The 19,043-nt window shown below is 43.0% G+C and overlaps 1 protein-coding gene across 3 annotated transcripts in view; it reads left to right on the forward strand.

The window, feature by feature from the left end:
• inpp5a (inositol polyphosphate-5-phosphatase A) overlaps positions 1-19,043 on the forward strand; it is a 157,197-nt gene that overhangs the window by 113,272 nt on the left and 24,882 nt on the right. For all 3 annotated transcript variants that reach the window (XM_080868670.1, XM_080868671.1, XM_080868672.1), the window contains exon 9: positions 4,575-4,659. In XM_080868670.1, the coding sequence (XP_080724796.1) occupies positions 4,575-4,659 (85 nt within the window). The remainder of the gene's footprint in view (positions 1-4,574; positions 4,660-19,043) is intronic.

Raw genomic sequence — 19,043 nt, forward strand, 5'->3', positions numbered from 1 at the left:
TATCTTTTTTAACATGTCATTGCCTGATTGGTATATATCTGTTTGGATAGTGTTCGCTACTCACAAAAGCACATGCGGTAAATTCTCCATTAGGGCAAAGAATGTAGAAGTTCCCACGCCTATAAGCGCCGCATGACGTCTGTGTTCAGCCACTTTACTGCCCTCCGTTTTGGTCAACAGTATAAACTGACCACTAAGCCTGTTTGGATAGAGCTCAGTCTCTTAGCACCAGTGTGTGAGGTCATTAATGGCATCAATCCCAGTTTGAGTTTATTAAAGAGCTACTCCACACAAAGGATGTGCAACTTAAAAAACTGTGCTTAACAATCAAAGAAGAAGAAAAGAAGAAGAATGAAATCCAGGCAAATTAAAAAGTAATGCAGCCAGTGAGACTTTCATAGTGGTTTCGGGTAACTTCAAAACAGGAAATTCTAGGATTAGTCAGCTTTAAATGTTAAATATCAACTGCCTTTGGGGTCAATGAAATGCCAAATAGCTAGCTTCTGGCAAAAGACTGAGCAGCACTATCAGCAATTAGTAAAAGTATTAACATTTGTGCGTGTCATGAGGAGTCTATCTAACTGTCAAAATGTGCAGAGGCCATTGGTTTAAGTCTCTGAAATTAGTGCCTTTAAACTTATTGTTCGTGCCCAATTGTAGCACAGTTACAAAAAGATAGAGAAGAGCCCGACTGATATGTTGTTGAAGGTCAATATATTGACCAATAGTCATTTGGGCATTTACAACGGTTGATAAATAAAAACTGAAAAGTAAAGAAGATCTTCTCTCACCCCAACCGGTCGCAGCAGATGGCCCCGCCCCTCCCTGAGCCTGCTTCTGCCGGAGGTTTCTTCCTGTTAAAAGGGAGTTTTTCCTTCCCACTGTCGCCAAAGCGCTTGCTCATAGGGGGTCATATGATCGTTGGGTTTTTCTTTCTTTGTATTATTGTAGGGTCTACCTTACAATACAAAGCATCTTGAAGCGACTGTTGTTGTGATTTGGCGCTGTATAAATAAAACTGAATTGAATTGAAAATCTTGTGATCTTCCAGGGCAGAAAGGGAGAATACCTGGTGTTTGATCAGGGGCTGCTATAAAAGTGGTCGGGGGATCCCGTGTCCTTGCACTGATTGGATGTATTGGACAGATGGTGGTAGTGGAGCTTCTGTGATTGGTTACGCCAGAGGGTCTCCACATAATGAGACACAGAGAACACCTTTCAGTCATGTTATGAGTTCTAATGTTACAGAGTTTGTCCACCAGAGAAATGCCACAAACGCAACAACCAGCTGTCACTCACTTATCCTGAGTGACAGCTGGCGGCCGACTCCTGACACGCACTCGCAAATGTGATCATATCTCCCTAATCCTGGCACGTTTACACTGGTTACCAGTACATCGTAGAATCGACTTCAAGATTTTGTTAATTGTAAATCTCTGAATGGATTAGCTCCATCTTATCTCTCGGACCTTTTAACAAAAAATAATCCAAGTAGAGCCCTTAGGTCTGCAGATAAGTTGCTTCTTTTTTTTTTTTTTTTTTTTTTTTTTTTTCTAAATGAGTAGAAAAAAAAAGATAAGTTGCTTCTGACTATCCCCAGAACTAGACGGAAAAACAGAGGTGACCGAGCTTTTGCAATCGCTGCACCCAAACTCTGGAACAGTCTACCCCTTCACATTAGGCCTTTGCCAGCACTCGACATTTTTAAAACCCAGTTGAAAACACTGACTAGAATGAATGACTAGTCTTTTATAGTAATTACTATGTATGTTTGCTATTTTATCTCTACTATATACAGCACTTTGGTTCAACCTGTATTTAAATGTGCATATAATTTTTTTTTTTTTTTTGATTTTGATATCCTCTGCACAGGCCGGCAGAGGATAAATGAGTAATCCACAACCTGTCGCGATAATAAAATAAGATTATTGTTAAACTGCGTTAGAGAGGTCGGCAGATATTTTAGATCACCAAATATCGGTATTGATATTGGTCTTATCAGTTGAGCTCGACATAAGATGTTACATAAACCTTTTATTGGTTTAACCTGCCCGTGCTTGCTTTAGAAAGTAAACTTTAGACATTAGGATAGAGAGCAGCAGTCAGTTATACTCAGAAAAATAATAGTTAGGTATAGTAAACATCAGTGACTTAGTGAAAACATGGAGGGTAGACATTTTGAGCAGTGTGCTTTTACACATTACACGTTAAAAGGACTGATCATTTTGGCTTATTTATGGGCACCATAACCTTATTTTGACACATAAATTAAAGGGTTTCGGGTGACTTACAGCCTTTCGAAGGTTACCTCTAGTGTTTTTTTTGGTTTATGTAAGCTATGTTTATTACTTTCAGTGCAGAGAACCTAAAAATGTTTGGAGAAATGTGCAGACAAACCATTGAGAAAATGTGGGCTCTGTATAGCCGGCAATTCACCAGCCAGCCTTGTTTAAAGAGATGCTGGTTATTCGGGCATCAGCTTAAAAGAAAATATATGGAGACCAAGTGCCATTTCCACTGCTCCACACTGCTGTGTGCAGTTTCTGCTTAATATAAGGGAATGTCAAACTGCATACTCTCTATTTATTATAATAGCTGTGTTCCCCCGCCTCCTTACTTCAGTCACCTTCGCCTCGCCACCACACAGAAAAGAAGTGGCTGTGCTTTACGACAGCCGGGCAGACCGAGACCCGGCGCTAAGAAAAGCCTTCTTCTCTCTTTACGGCCTCATAAATATATTGTTATCTGTGCCTGGGAAGTCCACGGTGAGATTTATCCGTGCGATTAGTGGGGATAGCGAGCCAAGCATCCTGAATCATTAATTACACAAGAGCTTTAATTTCCTATCTCTGCTCTGTAGAAGAGACACTTTTAAGTAGGTGATGAGGCGTAGGACTTAATTATATGTCGCTTAGGTGCATTATTTTTTTTTTAAGCACTGGGATGCTGGCGGTGTGGTGAAGTTCTGGAGATTTGGAAGCGGTCCACATCAGAGAGGATCTGCAAATCCATAGACTGTATATGCTTAAGGTTTAAAGAAGCAGGGTATTTAGTGCATTAAAACATCAGCCAGCAATAAACTCTGGTGGATTTTGAAGACCTTTAAAAGGCATCGGCAGAGCAATTTCACTTGGTCTAACTAAAACAGAACATGGCAGAATATGTAGGTGCATTAGCCCGCTGGGTACGGGACCAGCAGGTTTATTTGTCTTGAAACCTTCAGTGTAGGAAAACCATTTTTTATCAAATTTATATTAACAGGTACAAAAAAACACTGAGCAAAATGAGAAGAAAGATTAAAAGGAAGTTAAGTAGAATCTCTTAATTCATTCAGATTTTCATTTGTTGAGAATTCAATTATGGTAAATGGTAAATGGCCTGTATTTATATAGCGCTTTACTAGTCCCTAAGGACCCCAAAGCGCTTTACATATCCAGTTATCCACCCATTCACACACACATTCACACACTGGTGATGGCAAGCTACGTTGCGTTTTGAAACATAAAACACCAAAGTCTACATGATAGGGATTGTTTAAAAAGCACATAGAAATGAGATAAAAACCCTTTCCACCGTGGCAAACAAATCCAAGCCGAGGTCCAGGCTTACAGGTGCCCACTTGCACTCACAGTACTACATATATCAGTGACAGAGACGTATAAGAAAATTCTGGCAAGCAAAAATCAGTGCCATAAATCACACAAGAATAAGTTATGTTGATGACGTAGCACATTTCTCTCTCTGTCTCACTGTCTGCAGTTTCTCCTTTCTGCCATCTTAACGTTTAATAAATTCATGCCTGGTTTTCCACTTCAGCTACATGCACATTCTTTTAACTCTGTTATCAAATCAGCCTCGTGTGAAAAAACGAAGACCTCTGGTTTTATACGAGTCTGTCCCAGATGTGTGCATCATAAGAAAATGCTGCTCCGCTGTGCTTTTTGTGCCTTAGCACCAAATCAGAAAATGCGCTTTGGCTCTAAACCTCTCAGCGCTTAATAAATTAACAGGGTTGAGTCTGGTTTACTCACACGTTGATTAGTTCAGCAAAGTGAATTTTCTTTGCCATCAAAGCAGATTGTCAAAGGAAACGGTCACACTTGATTCATTTAATTGTGGCGTCACCTGAGAATGACTGTTTTCAAGCTGAAAGCAGCGTTTACTCGAAGCCCTCGCATGTATCCAAAGGTGAACTGGACTTAGGTCATTTAATAGCAGCGTATCAGTCAGGAGTTGAAAATCCTGCAAATGGATCACTAGATATTTTTTAAAAGACAAATGCAGCAATTTCATAGAATTTTCTTCTTCATTCTCCTTCATACTAAAAATGAGGCTTCAGATAAAATGTTTCTACTGTTTTCTGCCTGCTGAGTGCTGCAAAAGTGCTGAAAGCTTGGATCAGATCACAAAAAATTTTAATTGAAGTGATCAGACCACCAGGGGGTGCTGAGGCCCTCATGAACTTAACAGCCTGAGTCAAAGGAACTGATAACCTTTGACACCTGATGGTGATGAATGTCAGATTTTTTCTATTATTTATGTTTTTGTGTGTGTGTGGTGTTAATGTTTTGCAGGATCACGGACCAGCGGTATGAGAAGCTGCCATTTTTTGTCTTCGGTGACTTTAACTTCAGGTTGGACTCTAAGAAAGTTATTGAGGTGAGTAGGGTTTGTTTTCTTGACATATTAGTAATGGATGGCTATCTGTATACATTATCTGGGCGTTATGGGGATGTAATGGCACAACAGAGAGCTAATGACACACTGTACACACGTGCGGTTACGTGCTATCAAATCCATAGTGATACAGCATCGTGCCATAAAGCCTTTGTGTGTGTGACTGTGTTTGTGAGGGTGACCGCAGTATAGTAAAAGTGGTTTTAGAGCCTCACTGTCTCTTTAGAGTTATGACTCATTAAACGCTTCACTGTGGCCGGCCCAGCTGTGTTTGCCGACCGAGCCTCGGAGTGCATTGTTATGTTATGGTGCCATTCACAGCTCTTTCTCCTCTCCCTTCCTCCCTGGCTCCTTCCCTCCCCTCTTTCTTCGTCCTCCTCCTCCTCCTCCTTCCTTCTTTTGGTGCAAACGTAGCCATGGCTAAGGTCGTCGTTTAGTATTCTCCTTGGGGAGATGAGGAAATTATAGAAGACATTGCAGACAGCGTTGTGGTAACAGAGTAGGGGAGACACTTGTTAGCGGGTCTTCTCCCTCCTCTCCAGCACAATGGTCCACGAATCAGTGGGCCTGCTCAAGGTGTGAGCATTGTTCATTTCAACCCTATTCAGAGGAGAGGGAAGAGGAGGGGAGGCTTTCTGAATGGAGGGCTTGAATGCTTAAATGAGTTAGGAAGGACTTAACTTTGTGTGGCACAGAAAAAAACTTTTTTTTGTAGTTTAGCCATCCAGGCACTAGGTGGGGCAGTAAATCACCGACTCTTCTGTGGCAGCCAGCTAAGTGGGATGGACATCACATGTTTTTACTCAGCGATCTATCGCGGGCATTGATTAATGGCCTCAAAGTTTATGCAGTACATTTGATTTTGGTGCTGTAATTGGATCACATTAAGCCGCTGGTCATGTGAGCATGCGTTGCTTTGGAGATAATAAATAAACGAACAGAATCCACAGCAGCAGATGTACAAACACACTGAGGCTATTCAGAAGTCAGCTTCTGCAATTACATGTCACCTGGCACACATTTAGGATGCCACATTGATTTTCTGTCAACGATGGGCTGTTTTAAATCTTATCATCTCTGCGGAAAAAAAGACAGTGTTCCAGGCATTCAGATATGAAGGAAAACTGTATTTTCAATGCCAGTACTGGCAGGGAATATGGCTGCATTAAGCTGAAAGGAAAGCATCCAATAAAGTCAGATGAGACGATTCAGAGTCTATCTGTGTTTATCCTCTGCAGCTAATTATAGATAACTCTCTCCTCATGTTTCCTGTCTTGTCCAAGCTGCTCTGTGGTCGGTAAACTCTCCACCTCTCTGTGTCTGCATTGCTGTGAAATGCTGTTTGAGTGCAGTAAGGGGTCGTGACCCCTTTTCCAGGGATGTGTCAGGCTTGCATCGGTGTGTGCCCCATTTCTGCCCCCCTTTCCCCTCCATAGAACTCCTTTCTTATGCACTTACACAGTCACATCCAATGCGAATACACACACACACACACACACACACACACACACACACACACACACACACACACACACACACACACACACACACCAATTTGTTAGACCTAATGACTGATTGATTCGCCCTGTTCCCAATGGGAAGTTGGAGCACTAGGCCGGCGTATAAACTGCACCCAAACTCACCTTTCCTCCAGCTTAATGAGGGTTCCTCAAACAAGCCGAACATTTAATGGGGACCAAAAAAAGCTGATGATGTCATCTGACCGAAATGTGATCCGGTGATCAACCTGTCTGATTTAACGGCGACCTGCGTGTTAGCCGTAGAGAGGGCTGTGATGTCACCAATATAAACAAATGGGTTGCAACCTCTGCGCAGGGTGTAACTCACAGCCGGGAGGCCGTTTTAAGCCCTTTAATGACAATTAATGTCAACAGGACAATTAGTGCACATCTACTGAAGTGCTTAACTGTAGATGGGCTGCTAGCGGATCGATCGTCCATACTTATCCGAAGATTGATTCAGGCACAGGGAGGCTGGCGCTCTTTCTCCCTGTCTAAGAATCTCATTTTTTTGCTTTTCTCGCTCTTCGTTCTCTTTTTTTCAAACGATAGAAACAGGCTGGGGGAAAACAAAATAGCCAAACTGATGAATAGATACTTGTGTGTACTTTTGCTGTGTTAAGTGGATGAAATATTTGCAAAATTGAACTACTTGGCTTTTTGATTTGCTGTGCATTGGGGACAGCTCTCAAAACACCCAGAGGGCTCCCTAGGCCTCACTTTGAGAATCACTGGATCAGAAAATACTCTAGTACATTTCTCTACAGCTGCACGCTACACCACTCCTCTTCTTCTCTGTCTCTTGTCCATTGTGGGGGACTAGACTGTGGACAACATCTAGCCACTCCCATGTCACCCATCCTGCCTTGTGGGAGGGCAGATGGGACAGGGAGTATTTTAGGATGTATCCGTGTGTGCACAGAGAAGGAGGTGGGTTCGGAAGGCAGTGGGTTTGTCATTGTCACAGGGCAAATTCCAGGTGGCAAATTCCTGGCATGCTTGCGCGGCAGGATCAGTAACCAAAGGCCTGCGGCTGCCCCCCTCCTGCCCACCCTGGGCAACCCCATTAATTGTGTCCGACAGAGGGAATTGGTTTCAATTGACCCCCATTCAGCGGCCCTTTGACTCGCAGACAAAAGACACAGCCACGTGGAGACTAATGCTCAGGCTGAGCAGCATGGAGGTGGTCCATGCCCCGCCAACCTTCTCTCTCCTCTCCCATGGGTGTGATCATGATTTGGCTTGATCATGCTTTGCATCAGTGCTGATAAAACAAAGAAGTACAAAGGAGACGTTTTGAATCAGTCCATTTATATCCCTTATCAAGCGCTCATGTTCAAGGCACATTCAGGACATTCATGATAAGCGGTGTAAAGATAGAGCATGCTATTAAAACACGGCTGCATATCAATCTCTAACTTCCTTTAGGGAGTCTGAGTCTCATGTTTTTGAAGGAATGCCTTGAAACCTGTTAGACCAACGTTACCCCCAAAGGCTGTGTTTGGTCTTCTTCATTCACAATCGAGGCCAGATACTACCGCTCACTGCAGGTGACTGTTAGGCTTAAAATAAACCAAAAAAGTAAAATTCTGTGAGTGAAACAGGCTGTTAACAGTCCATTTAATTAATTTATTTTTTTCAAAGATGTTTCAATACTGACAGTCGGGTCTAACTGACCACCTTTGTAAATTTCAGTGCACCTTAGTATCCAGCGATAATCTTGACTGGCAAAAAGAATTTTGTGTAAGTTAGACAGAACAACTCATTTAATGATAAATTAAGCCAAAAAATTTTCAGTCGTTATTCAGTTAACAGCTTTGTTGCTAAAATGTTTAATTGAAACGATGCCGTAATTGCTCAGAGCCCAAGGGGACATGCCAGGAAACACCCTGATCTCCAGTGGTTGTTCAACCAGCAGTTAATGTTTATAATTAAATGTTAATTTGTTAAATACAGAAACGATTAATATTTAATAGGTGAGGATCTGGACTGAAATTTCCAGTTAAGGACTGAAATGGCGTAAGGATTCCCTGTATGCACATTGTTATTGTAAAATAGCAGTCATTGAAAGACAGCTAATATAAAGTCCCACACAAACCATTAGTCACTGTGTTTTAAGTAACGCTCAGGTGACAACAGTCAACCTGTACCTGTACACTTAATCTTATTATTGAAATCTGCTGCCATCCTTTCACCCTACAGCTGCTCCCAGGCTGGGCTCTCATCTTTTTTTCTATGGTTCCACGCTTCAGTCAGAAGGTGGTAAAAGATGGCGTGTATTAAAGAGTATATGCGTGTCCCTCGAGGTGGCCCGTGGCTGTGAATCAACAGTGTCGATGACAGGCTCAGGGCTCTGTGCCTGGACTCCTAGTATATTTAAAATCCCTCCTAATTAAACTTAATAGAATGTAAATTTAATATCTGCAGAGATTGTGTGCTGCTGGCCAGCCCGCTCCAATTTAAGGATTGATAGAGGCCAGCGTGGAGGTTAATTGCTGACTTGATCTACTGTCCCCGTGACATGGTGCGGGGCTGTTTTAATTGGGCCTGATCTGCTGCTACATGGACAGATTTCATTAGACTAGCTGGCCTCTCATTGACTGGAGAGCTACACTAAGAATAGCACCCCCTGTCTGCACCTGCAGGAAGTGGAGAGGGCTGGATTGGGCATCAATCTTCCTTCCTTTGTCCTGTGTCCTTTCTCTCGCTTGAGCAGCATGAAATTAAAGGTGGGGCCCTAGACTAGCCCCACTCCTAATGAATGCTGTAAAATGCCTAGTAATGACAGAGCAGCGTGATAGATCATTCATTTTTCACACAGTGCAATCACTCAGTGTACATGCTCGTGACTATGGGAGCAGAATTACAACCAAACATGTTTTTTTTGGACATCACTTTTCTCATGAATGTCATGTTTTCTTATTGAGCATGTGGGTGCAAGGACCTCAGTCATTTCCAATCTACAGCCACCTTATTTATTCCTTTTTGATAATGCAATATGAATATTACAGTGGTTGTTGTTCAGACAGTGGAAAGAAACAACACGTATATTATCTGGAGTGTCTAACTAAAACCAGCAGCAGTTCATCAGGTCCATTGTCCGGGCTGCTGAACCTAACCCTGGTAAATAATTTGCGCTAGTAAAGGCTAAACAATTTTTCCCTTTTTAGCCTGACTTTGACTAGCATGTGTGTATCAGGCCAGCTATAAATCAAAAGGCAGCCAGTGTAATTAAGTGTACACTACATTAGTCAGGCTAATTAATTTTGGGGGCCATCCATCCATTAACCAGCGGGCCAGCACTGATTGGGCCTCTGTTCTGTGGAACCCCCGACACTGGGGACTGCGACCTTCCTTGGCTGCCCTCATCTTTCCAGATACACTCATGCATTGATACCCAGAGACACAGATGTATACACAGTCATATATGTACCAAGTCTTTTGGAATTTGCCTAAAAATCTTCCTGCACCTAGAAGGGCACTTAGAGAGCACATTTTGAGCCAAGGCCATTACCCCGTCTTGCAATTTTAAAGAGCAGCCCAGCGCTGAAATTTAATGGCTCTTTTTTTCCACCTCTCTATAGTGTTTAATCAAATTCAGACTGGATGTTTTCGCAACTCTAGCTGATAAACATTAGGACGCCAAAATGAGCACGACACAGATCACATACCTTTGCCTTTGCTCGTGTGGAGGAATGACCGCTTTCAGAATTCTCGAGGACGGCGTTGCTAGCAAGAGGAGGCATTGGAGTGCTGTGTTTGACTATTTTATTGCTAGGCCAGATTGTATTGACAAATCCCTCCCAATGGTCGTGGTAATCTACTAAATCAATACACTTTTTCCATGAAAGACTACCCACCTGACATTGTCTTAATTGTCCTGATGCAGTAAACCTCATTCATTTACTGCACCGTGCAAGTCAAAATAGAGTTATTAGCACCTACTGTTTGACCTACGCCTGTTTATGGCCCCAGTGGTTAGACATTAGGGGTGGGGGAAAAAATCGATACTGTGTAGTATCGTGATATTTTGTTTGCTAATAATGTATCGATACAGGGACAGCAGAAATCGATATTTTGTTACAAAAAAAAGTTTTTGTGGACTCTGACTTCAGAGCATGTTGATCAGCTCCTTTTTCTGAGCAAGAATCCTGACATTCCTTCACTGTCCAAATGTGTTTAACTTTTTTTTTGGCAGCAATAAACATGACAGTTTACTTATTTTAATTTAAGACATGTTTTATTTTAATTAAGTTTAAAACTTTTTTATTTAATGTAAAATTATATTTTGTTTTAATTTACTTTCAAATTCTTCAGTTGCTGAATGGGCTGCATAGTTTTCACAAATTGCATAGTTCAGAATAGCTATAATTGTACCAGATGGTTGCATTCAGTTAAGTTGGACTAGACTGTAATACAAACTGTTCAGTTTGTCAACAATAAAACTGACTGAAATGAGAGAAAGTCTGAGTGTGAGACTTTGATATTAGATATGAATATTGATAAAGTTTACCTTTATGTACAGAATCTGAATATCGCAAAATATTTTTAAAAATTGCAATAATATCGTATCGTGCGTTAAGTATTGTGATAATAATGTATCGTGGGATGTATGGTGATTCCCACCCCTATTAGACATGTGGAGATATTTCCTTACAATACAATAACGGCATATTATCTGGCTTAGAAGAGTCCAATCTATCACAATGAGTGCCCATTATATCACTGATAACCCATCTGGATATAGAGGGAGACTATTCCCTCTAGACAACAGAGCCTGTTCTCTCTCCCTCTTCTCTCTGTTTGCTTTTGATGCTAATGAATACAGCGGCGAAGACACGGAGGAGAAAAAACGAGTTCAGCTACGAGGGCGCAAACTTGAGAGATGCAGCTTTGATGGCAACGCTGTCCATATAATTAAAACCCTGGCAAATGAAGAACAAGCAGTGGCTTCTGTTGGTCCTGCTCATTAACAACAGGCCGTTTGAGCCTGGCGCCAGCCATTGTGTACTTGGGGGAAGGTGGGGAGGGGCGCTGTCACTGGCAGCTGGGAACGCCATGCCAACAACGGTGGGATGGCGTGACAAACCGAGCCAAGGATGAGCGCAGAGCCTGGCACCAACGGGGCCCGGGATGGGACGCCGTCTTGCTGGCCCCTGGGGTTGGTCTCGGTCAGGGCTGTAACCTGAGTTACCCCACAGCCCCGCACTACTGCTGTCTTCTCCAGCTGGAGCCACTGTTTAGATGTCTTTTTTTTTTGTACTTCAAACCTATTCTATTAAGCAGCTGAGTGACAGATTCATCGGCAGTATATTTGAGTTATGAGTTTTCCCCCCCTTGAGTTGACCATTACTCAGTTAATCTGTTGATTACATTCTCTTTAACTGACTTAATGTCTATTTTTTAAGATGTAAAAAAAGGAGGAACTTACATCTTTTAATTGGTTAATACTAGGGATTCTACATATCGGTATCGGTCCGATACTGACCTAAATTACTGGATCGGATATCAGAGAGAAATAAAAAATGTAATCCGATCCATTAAATATTACAAAAGTACCTCACAAAACTTGCGACATGGCGTAACCCAGCTCATGACCTTAGCACTTCGGAGCAGTATGCGTCACGTCATAGAGCGGCTGTGGCGACCTCTCGGCGGTCTGGTTGAGCATTTGGAGCCTCGCTACCAAACCGGCATTTCATCTCCGAGAGAGCTATCCCAGAGAAGTAAAGCATATATGTAAGTTCATCTCTGAATGTTTGTAAAGCATTCCCACGTTAAGCTTAACAACCGATATAATGAGCGACTGCCTCTTCTCTCCCCCTCCCTCTCCTGTTGCTACTTCAAATTGAAACTGATCAATGATCAGCTGATCGGCTTTTCTGTCGCGAGTCCCGTCTCTCTTGTTTGTTTATCACCCACTTTGCGCCAGAAAAGAGGAAACCAGGCTGAACAACAGCAGCACGTTTAAGCTTGATAAGCTGTTGTTAGAATTTATTTAGCTGGTAACTGTGCAGGGGCGGATCTAGCAAAGTTTTGCCAGGGGGCACGTAGGGCATTAACAGGGAAAGGGGGGATACAAAGAAATACTTTTCTTTCTTATTCTCCAGCTTTTAATAAATAATTATCTGAATCTTACAACCAAAGTTTTCATCTGATGTAAAATATATAGAAGTCCATTACTGTATATAGAAACTGTTAAGTCTAATATACCCTAGTAAGCTATACTACTTTTTCCTTTGGGAAGGTACCATCTGTGCAGTCTGCAATTCTGTTGAAGAAAGATGTTGAATCTATTTCATTATTGTTGAAAAATAATTGATTCCTGTGCATTTGTTTTACACGTGCATTAAATTACAGTCGATTATGTCGATTAAGCATCACAAGGCAAAGGGTGGGGGGTGGTTTCCTATTTTTTTTGCTGGGAGTTGGCAGCGCTATTAGCTAGGTTGTTTAATATTTCCTCTAAGTTCTCTTTAAAATAGCAGAATAGGGAGGATGGTGCAGGTTTATGTCTATTAGATTGATCAGTGTTGCTGATCTGTGAAATATTTTGGGTGTATTTTTTGCATACAGGTATAACAGAATAGCTTTAGTGTTTTGGTTTTTAAAACTTGAGTATGAACTTATACAAAATTCAGCAAGATATTTAATAAAAAACTGTTTTATTGATTATATATATATCGGATTCATATCGGTATCAGCAGAGATCCAAATTTATGATATCGGTATCGGACATAAAAAAGTGTTATCGTGCCATCTCTAGTTAATACTCAGCTAATCAACAAATGAAAAGCGCGCCGTAAGGTGATGCACCTTTGAAGATTCCTTTAAAGGTTCTAGAGAGATGGCTCTTTACTATTGGTTCATATCATGCCACAGTGTAATACCCACAGTGCACCTGATAAGTTTTATACAAACAATATAGATACTATAAATTGATTTAGTGATCAATCAGGTCTGTCTGTGAATACCAGTGGACTCAATGCATGACTTAAAAACATTTAATCCATTGTTTTGTCTAAGCAACATAAGAGCTCTATAAATCATGAATAATCAACTTTGGCTTCCACCACAGTCTTTCTTTATGTTTTGCTTTATTGATGGTTTGTCTCATCTTCTGTTAGTCAGTATGGACACCCGGCTTTGAAAAATAACCCAGGGAGGAACGACAACAGCTAACAGTGATGCTGTTATTTAGTCCAGATGAAATGTGGCATAAACTGTGAAGGATAGGGATCTCTTTGTGCCTGGTACATAGTGTCCGACTTGTATGATGTCAGTCTATTTTTGACTAATGCAGTCCTCAGCGTTTGTAAAACAGAGCACAATAATAGTTTTTTCTCTGTCCCTCTGAAGGATTGAGTGGCACATGTCGTCGCTGCGGGCTGTGCACAAACATGCACACACGCAGCATTTGAATCATAACGCATATAAGCACAAGAAGCAGTCTTTATGAGAATAGCGGCACGTCGCAAGTCAGACATGATTCCTTTTTCAAATCAGGGAACTATTTAACTCGTGGCGTTTGCGAGCTTGGGCTCATTCCACTGCAAACTTTGAAAAGCGATGACAAAGAATAAACATTCCCCTGTTGTTAAGGAAGCCGGCAAACCTGCAAGGATTATTTAAACAAGTTGGCCGACAGGATTCCCAGTGTGAATCTTTACTGTCAGCACCAGAGTGATGTTACTCGACAATGGCTCATTGTAACACAGCTGTAAACCCGGTGTTGGCACCACGGGCTTTTAAACAACTCTGCCCACTGACATTAAAAGTCACCGGGCTCCATTCACATCCACACACAAATATCCCATCATATTTAAGAGGGCCCATTAAGGGCCACATTGAGAATTCATGGCCCTTTCTCTCACTCTCCCTTGTGATTTATCGGTGGCGAACATATTGCCAGGCCCTTTCAGAAGGAGTGGCTCAAGTTTTTGTCTTAGAGGAGGCCCAAAACAATGCATCTCAGGCACATTTCTCCGACAGGGCCGGGGGCCGGGGCTGTCCTAACATCTGTTTGTGTCCAGAGCCAGGCGGGCCCGGAGCACAGCGTGCCTCGGTGGCCCCCTTCTCCTCTCCTTGGGGGTCTTTGTTCCCGATTTCATGCTATCAGAGCGGCAGCATGTTTTCCTGCGCAGAGCTGTCACTGATATAAAAGGCCCTGAGTGGGGTCACATCAAGAGGGATGGGCATGAAAAATTGGTAAAATGTATCACAAAGCCCACCCACTAGATGGTTGCCTAGCGCCCTGTGGTGGGGGATGTCAAGACCCCTCCGCCTCCTCCTCTGTTACCTTCCCTTTTCCCCTTTCCTTTGCTGAATTACACCTCTCCCTCTCTCTCACCCTGGTGGACAAGCACATCATTTAGATGAAATGGTGCAAACAAATTAACGGGTGGTGCTTCAAATAAGTCTGCGTTCTTTGTGTGTGATGAGGGTTTACTGGGGTCCTACCAGTAGGAAGGAAGCTGGTCACCTGCCGGCCCGCCTGACTGAAAAAGCCATCAAATGCTCTCTCAGAACAAGAACAACTCATTTGTTACACGTATGAAGATATGTTTTTAACATTTGATGAAGTCTGTGTTTAATTTGCTTCTTCAAAAGTTGTGGAAGAGTCTCCATGATTGCAGCGCGTCTCGTTTACAGTGCTAACCACGCTCCGGCCTCTTTCGAAGAGTACAGAATTACTCTCTCATTAATTGTTAGGACCTGATTTTATCGAATACCAGAGTAATGAACTCAACATACTCTGTATGCTTATTGGACCGTCACTAATCACCAATCAGTGATTGGGCCTTCGATATTCCCTAATTGACTCGGCAACGACAAATCACCTCGCTGTCTGTTTCCTTTAATTGATTCCTGCGGTTTAGAGCTGCTGCAGGAGCAGGTAAATTAAATGAGAGAGCAATGTTTTCAGGTGCTTAGTAAGTGCTTATACTCTATCAATAGCGCTGCTGCCGCCTATATTTTAATGCGCTACAATGATTGCTTCACAGTTGGATGTGAATTTGTTTTCTCATTAACAGGATAAATGCCGTCTTTAGGTCCGAGGTGTTAAGAAGAAGTCGTGAATGGCCGTGGCGCTGCCGGCTACTCCTTCACATCACAAAGCTCCCTTTTTTTGGGAGGAATTGTAATAAGTGCAGCTAACATTCAAATGAATGGCTATTGAGCAATTTAAGCATGCACGGCTTTATTGAGAGGTTAAGAGAAGCCGGTACGTTAAACAGTCTTGCAGACATCTGCCGCGGTTGGTTTCAAAGTGCTGACTAAAAGTGGCAGGGGAGGTTTCTCAGATTAAATCTCTCATTAGGTTTTCTTTGTACAGGTGGCAGTAATGTGTCAAGAGTCCGGGCCTGAGACAATGCCCTCCTCTTACTGGGACTAATATGGCTCTGGAGAGCCCAGCCTCCTTTTACTGCCACTACTTTACACAGAGACACAGTCACAATGAAGCATCTGGTGGCCTTTTCCTGTGTAGAAAGCTTTTCTGCGGCTATTGTGTCAGCAGCAAGTGTGCATGTGCGAGAGAAAGAGACAGAGAGATCACGAGGCTTAGTGCGTTTCTGCAGCTCGAGCCGACTTGTCGCAGCAACTGTCCGTTTCTCTTTAAAAACTTAACTCGAATAGATGATTTCTGAATAACTCCCCTCAGCTCCAAGCTTGGGTGGGTGGCCAAGTGCGTGCTCGTGCATCTGTGTGTGTATGCGTGAGTAAAAAGAGGAAAAAAAAAAACAACCCAGTAGTTGGAGGTCACAGGGGTCAAAGTGATGAATTTTTATAGGCCTGTTCCTTGTGTTTCAGCCCTGTCCCTTTCTCTGCGCGCTGCACTGCCTCTCAAAGACAACCATGCAGGGCAATTTGTCCTGCGGGGCCCTGCAGAATGGGCCAGCAGAGAAGTTAAATACCAGGGGTGAACACACACACACACACACACACACACACACACACACACACACACACACACACACACACACACACACACACACACACACACACACACACACAAAACATACACATACATTGAGTTTCTCTCTCACACAACCCTCCGTCCTGTTGTCCCGAATGATTTGTGGCCTGTCCATTATCAATTCCAGGGGGACAAATGCTTTTGGTGGGTTTCTGAAGGTAAAGCCAGAATGGCAGCCCTCATTGTGCCATTGTTTTTAGAGAAGTTTCCCAGATGTTATAATGCACAAGATAAATAGGGCACATTATCACTACCTCGCACGCCCTCTTACCTCTTACCAAGCTCTTTTTTTTCTTTTTCTTTTTTAGCAAGGGCGTGGCAGGTTAGAGGACCTCCTACAACGCGCACACTGCCATTGGCCATCAACATCAGCTCTCACCGCTGCTCACTGAGTTCATGGAAAGGAGTGAGAGTTCTGTGTGTCTCACTTGGTGTCAGGGGAGGACACAGGCCAGGTTTACTGGGGTCAGCCGCCGACCAAGTGGGTCACACAGACTAACTTTGCGTTCACGCTGAATCCCCTTACCACTGTATATGTGTGTGTGTGTGTGTGTGTGTGTGTGTGTGTGTGTGTCAGTGATGAATCCACTGTGTTTGGAGACATTAAATTAGCCAGTCACAGGGAGAGCGGAGTGGATAACTCTGGCTTGTGTCCAGTCAGATGAGGTGGGGAGGGGTCACAGCTGATTTACTGGCTCTCCTGTGTAATAGCTGGCAGGAAAGCATGGCCGAATTTGTTGTCTGCTACTTTGGATGCCACCTTCTCCCCTCGTTCGTGCAGATGTCGCAATCGCGTGCGCAGGATGAGCGTGATGAACGACGGCGAGTGGAATAAAAGCGATCGGAGTGCCGAGCAATTCGCGCTGAACCTGCCACCCCGGCTGGCACACCTTAACTCAGCTGGCAGCTTGGCTTTGCGTGGCAGCTAGAAAATAATGGTGCATTCTGACAATGCCAGTGCTCCCGCTGACACAGAGGGGAGCCCCCGTCCCCTGCCTCTAGTAATGAAGAATGAATACTTAGCTCATTGTCCACTCATCCTCTTGTCTCTTTCTGCACACGCTCTCATACTTTCTTTAATAATCACTGGGCTTCTGTGGGAGGGGGGGGGTCCATCACATAGGTTGGGACATGCAGTTTACATGAAATAAAAGCATATAATAAACTACATGCCTTGAATATGAAATTAATTTTCCAGCGTTGCCTTTCATTTATTTTGTTTTGAGCAATAAAAAGGTAAAACATAAAGGTTAGTTAATGTTAAAAAAAATCAAGAGATACTTTTATTGTATTTAATATCTGAAATCTTGTTAGTCTTTTAAACCTGAGCGGTGTGATTTTCATTGAATGCTCCCTTCTGTTTGTGCGTCCCATTAGCCTTTTTCCTCTTCTAAATGTTGACTTGTGAAACAAACCTTTGCACATTGTCAAGACTGCTATGCTGCCCTGAGAGGGTTTCTTAGTGTTTAAGCTGGGAACGGTGGATCATGTCCATCTGTTGGCAGCACCAAACACAGAAGGCTTGAATGCTAGTTGTGTGTGTGTGTGTGTGTGTGTGTGTGTGTGTGTGTGTGTGTGTGTGTGTGTGTGTGTGTGTGTGTGTGTGTGTGCGTCCTCGGTCTTTGAAGTGGGACAGATTGCTTTAACCTCTCTTCTAAGGAGAGCAGCTGGAATAGAGAGCTCCTTTAAGCAGCCGCTTCCTCCTTCGACAGTCATGAGATTATCCTCCATTGATGCACAAAGCCAGCACCTTCCTCCGCCTCTCATCCCAGCCCCCCAACCCCACCCGGCCCCTCTGGCCCTGGACAAACACACAGTGCTGACCTGTGACCCATAATGCAGAGACGCAATGCCAAGTCACTTTGCAGGATCTGTTAAAGAGGCCACAGCAGTGAAGACATCCACACTGTCCTTTGGACTACAGCATTGTACGCTGACAGCTGTCTGTTAATATTTTCCCTTTGCCAGACTTCTTCTTCTTCCCACAGACTAATTGGCATATATCAAATGAGAAGCCAATTGCAGAATTATGGTAATGTCATTTAGGATGGTCAGTGAGGCAGTTTCTACATTTAATGTGCTTAGGAAGCTGCGGCTTTGAAGGGAGATATCTGTTCAAAGATTCTGCCCAAGCACCTGGGCTCTGTTGGCAGCGGGAAAGACACAGCACCACACTGATATAGCCTTAAGTGACAGCATGGGCTTCTCATTTTCCCCCAGACATCCTCAGTGTCTGGTGTGCGGATCTTATGACAGAGCCACTGGGATGAGCGGGCGCGTCTTAAATGAGTGGGATGTTTGACGCAGAAGATGACAGTAGGGGAGCTGTGATCAATCCAGTGCAATCAACCACCACCAACGGCAATGATTACTCAGTCGTTAAACATAGGAATGGATCGATTGTTAACATGCGCAGATGTCCAGAGCTGGGATACCTTAAGGTCCGTCTGCACCGGTTGCTATTTGTGTAAAATACCTGTTATTTTTCCAACGGGCTAAACACAGAGTCTGCATCTGGAATCATTTGTTTGCTTTAAGTTAAAGTGGTTTCCTTTCTTCAGGTAGCTAAAGTGTAATCATTCTGGGAAAAGACATTTTTTCCCACCAGAAAAAGCATTAGCTAATTGTCTTTTTTTTCTAATTGAACCCTCCCAGCAGTGACACTCTTGGCACACAATATAGACCTACAAGAATACAAAACCTCAGTTATCTCACTGAGAATTACATCATTCTGTTCTTCTCCTAGCTGAAACCTATATGTATCATCTTCTGTCTGTCCATATCTACATACATTTAACTGTGCCGGCGATTCAAGTATCGCTTAACGGATTATTGAAATCATTTGAACATGAATGGAGTGGCTATTT

This window comes from Rhamphochromis sp. 'chilingali' (genome assembly GCF_963969265.1).
Source record: "Rhamphochromis sp. 'chilingali' genome assembly, chromosome: 20".
NCBI lineage: Eukaryota > Metazoa > Chordata > Actinopteri > Cichliformes > Cichlidae > Rhamphochromis > Rhamphochromis sp. 'chilingali'.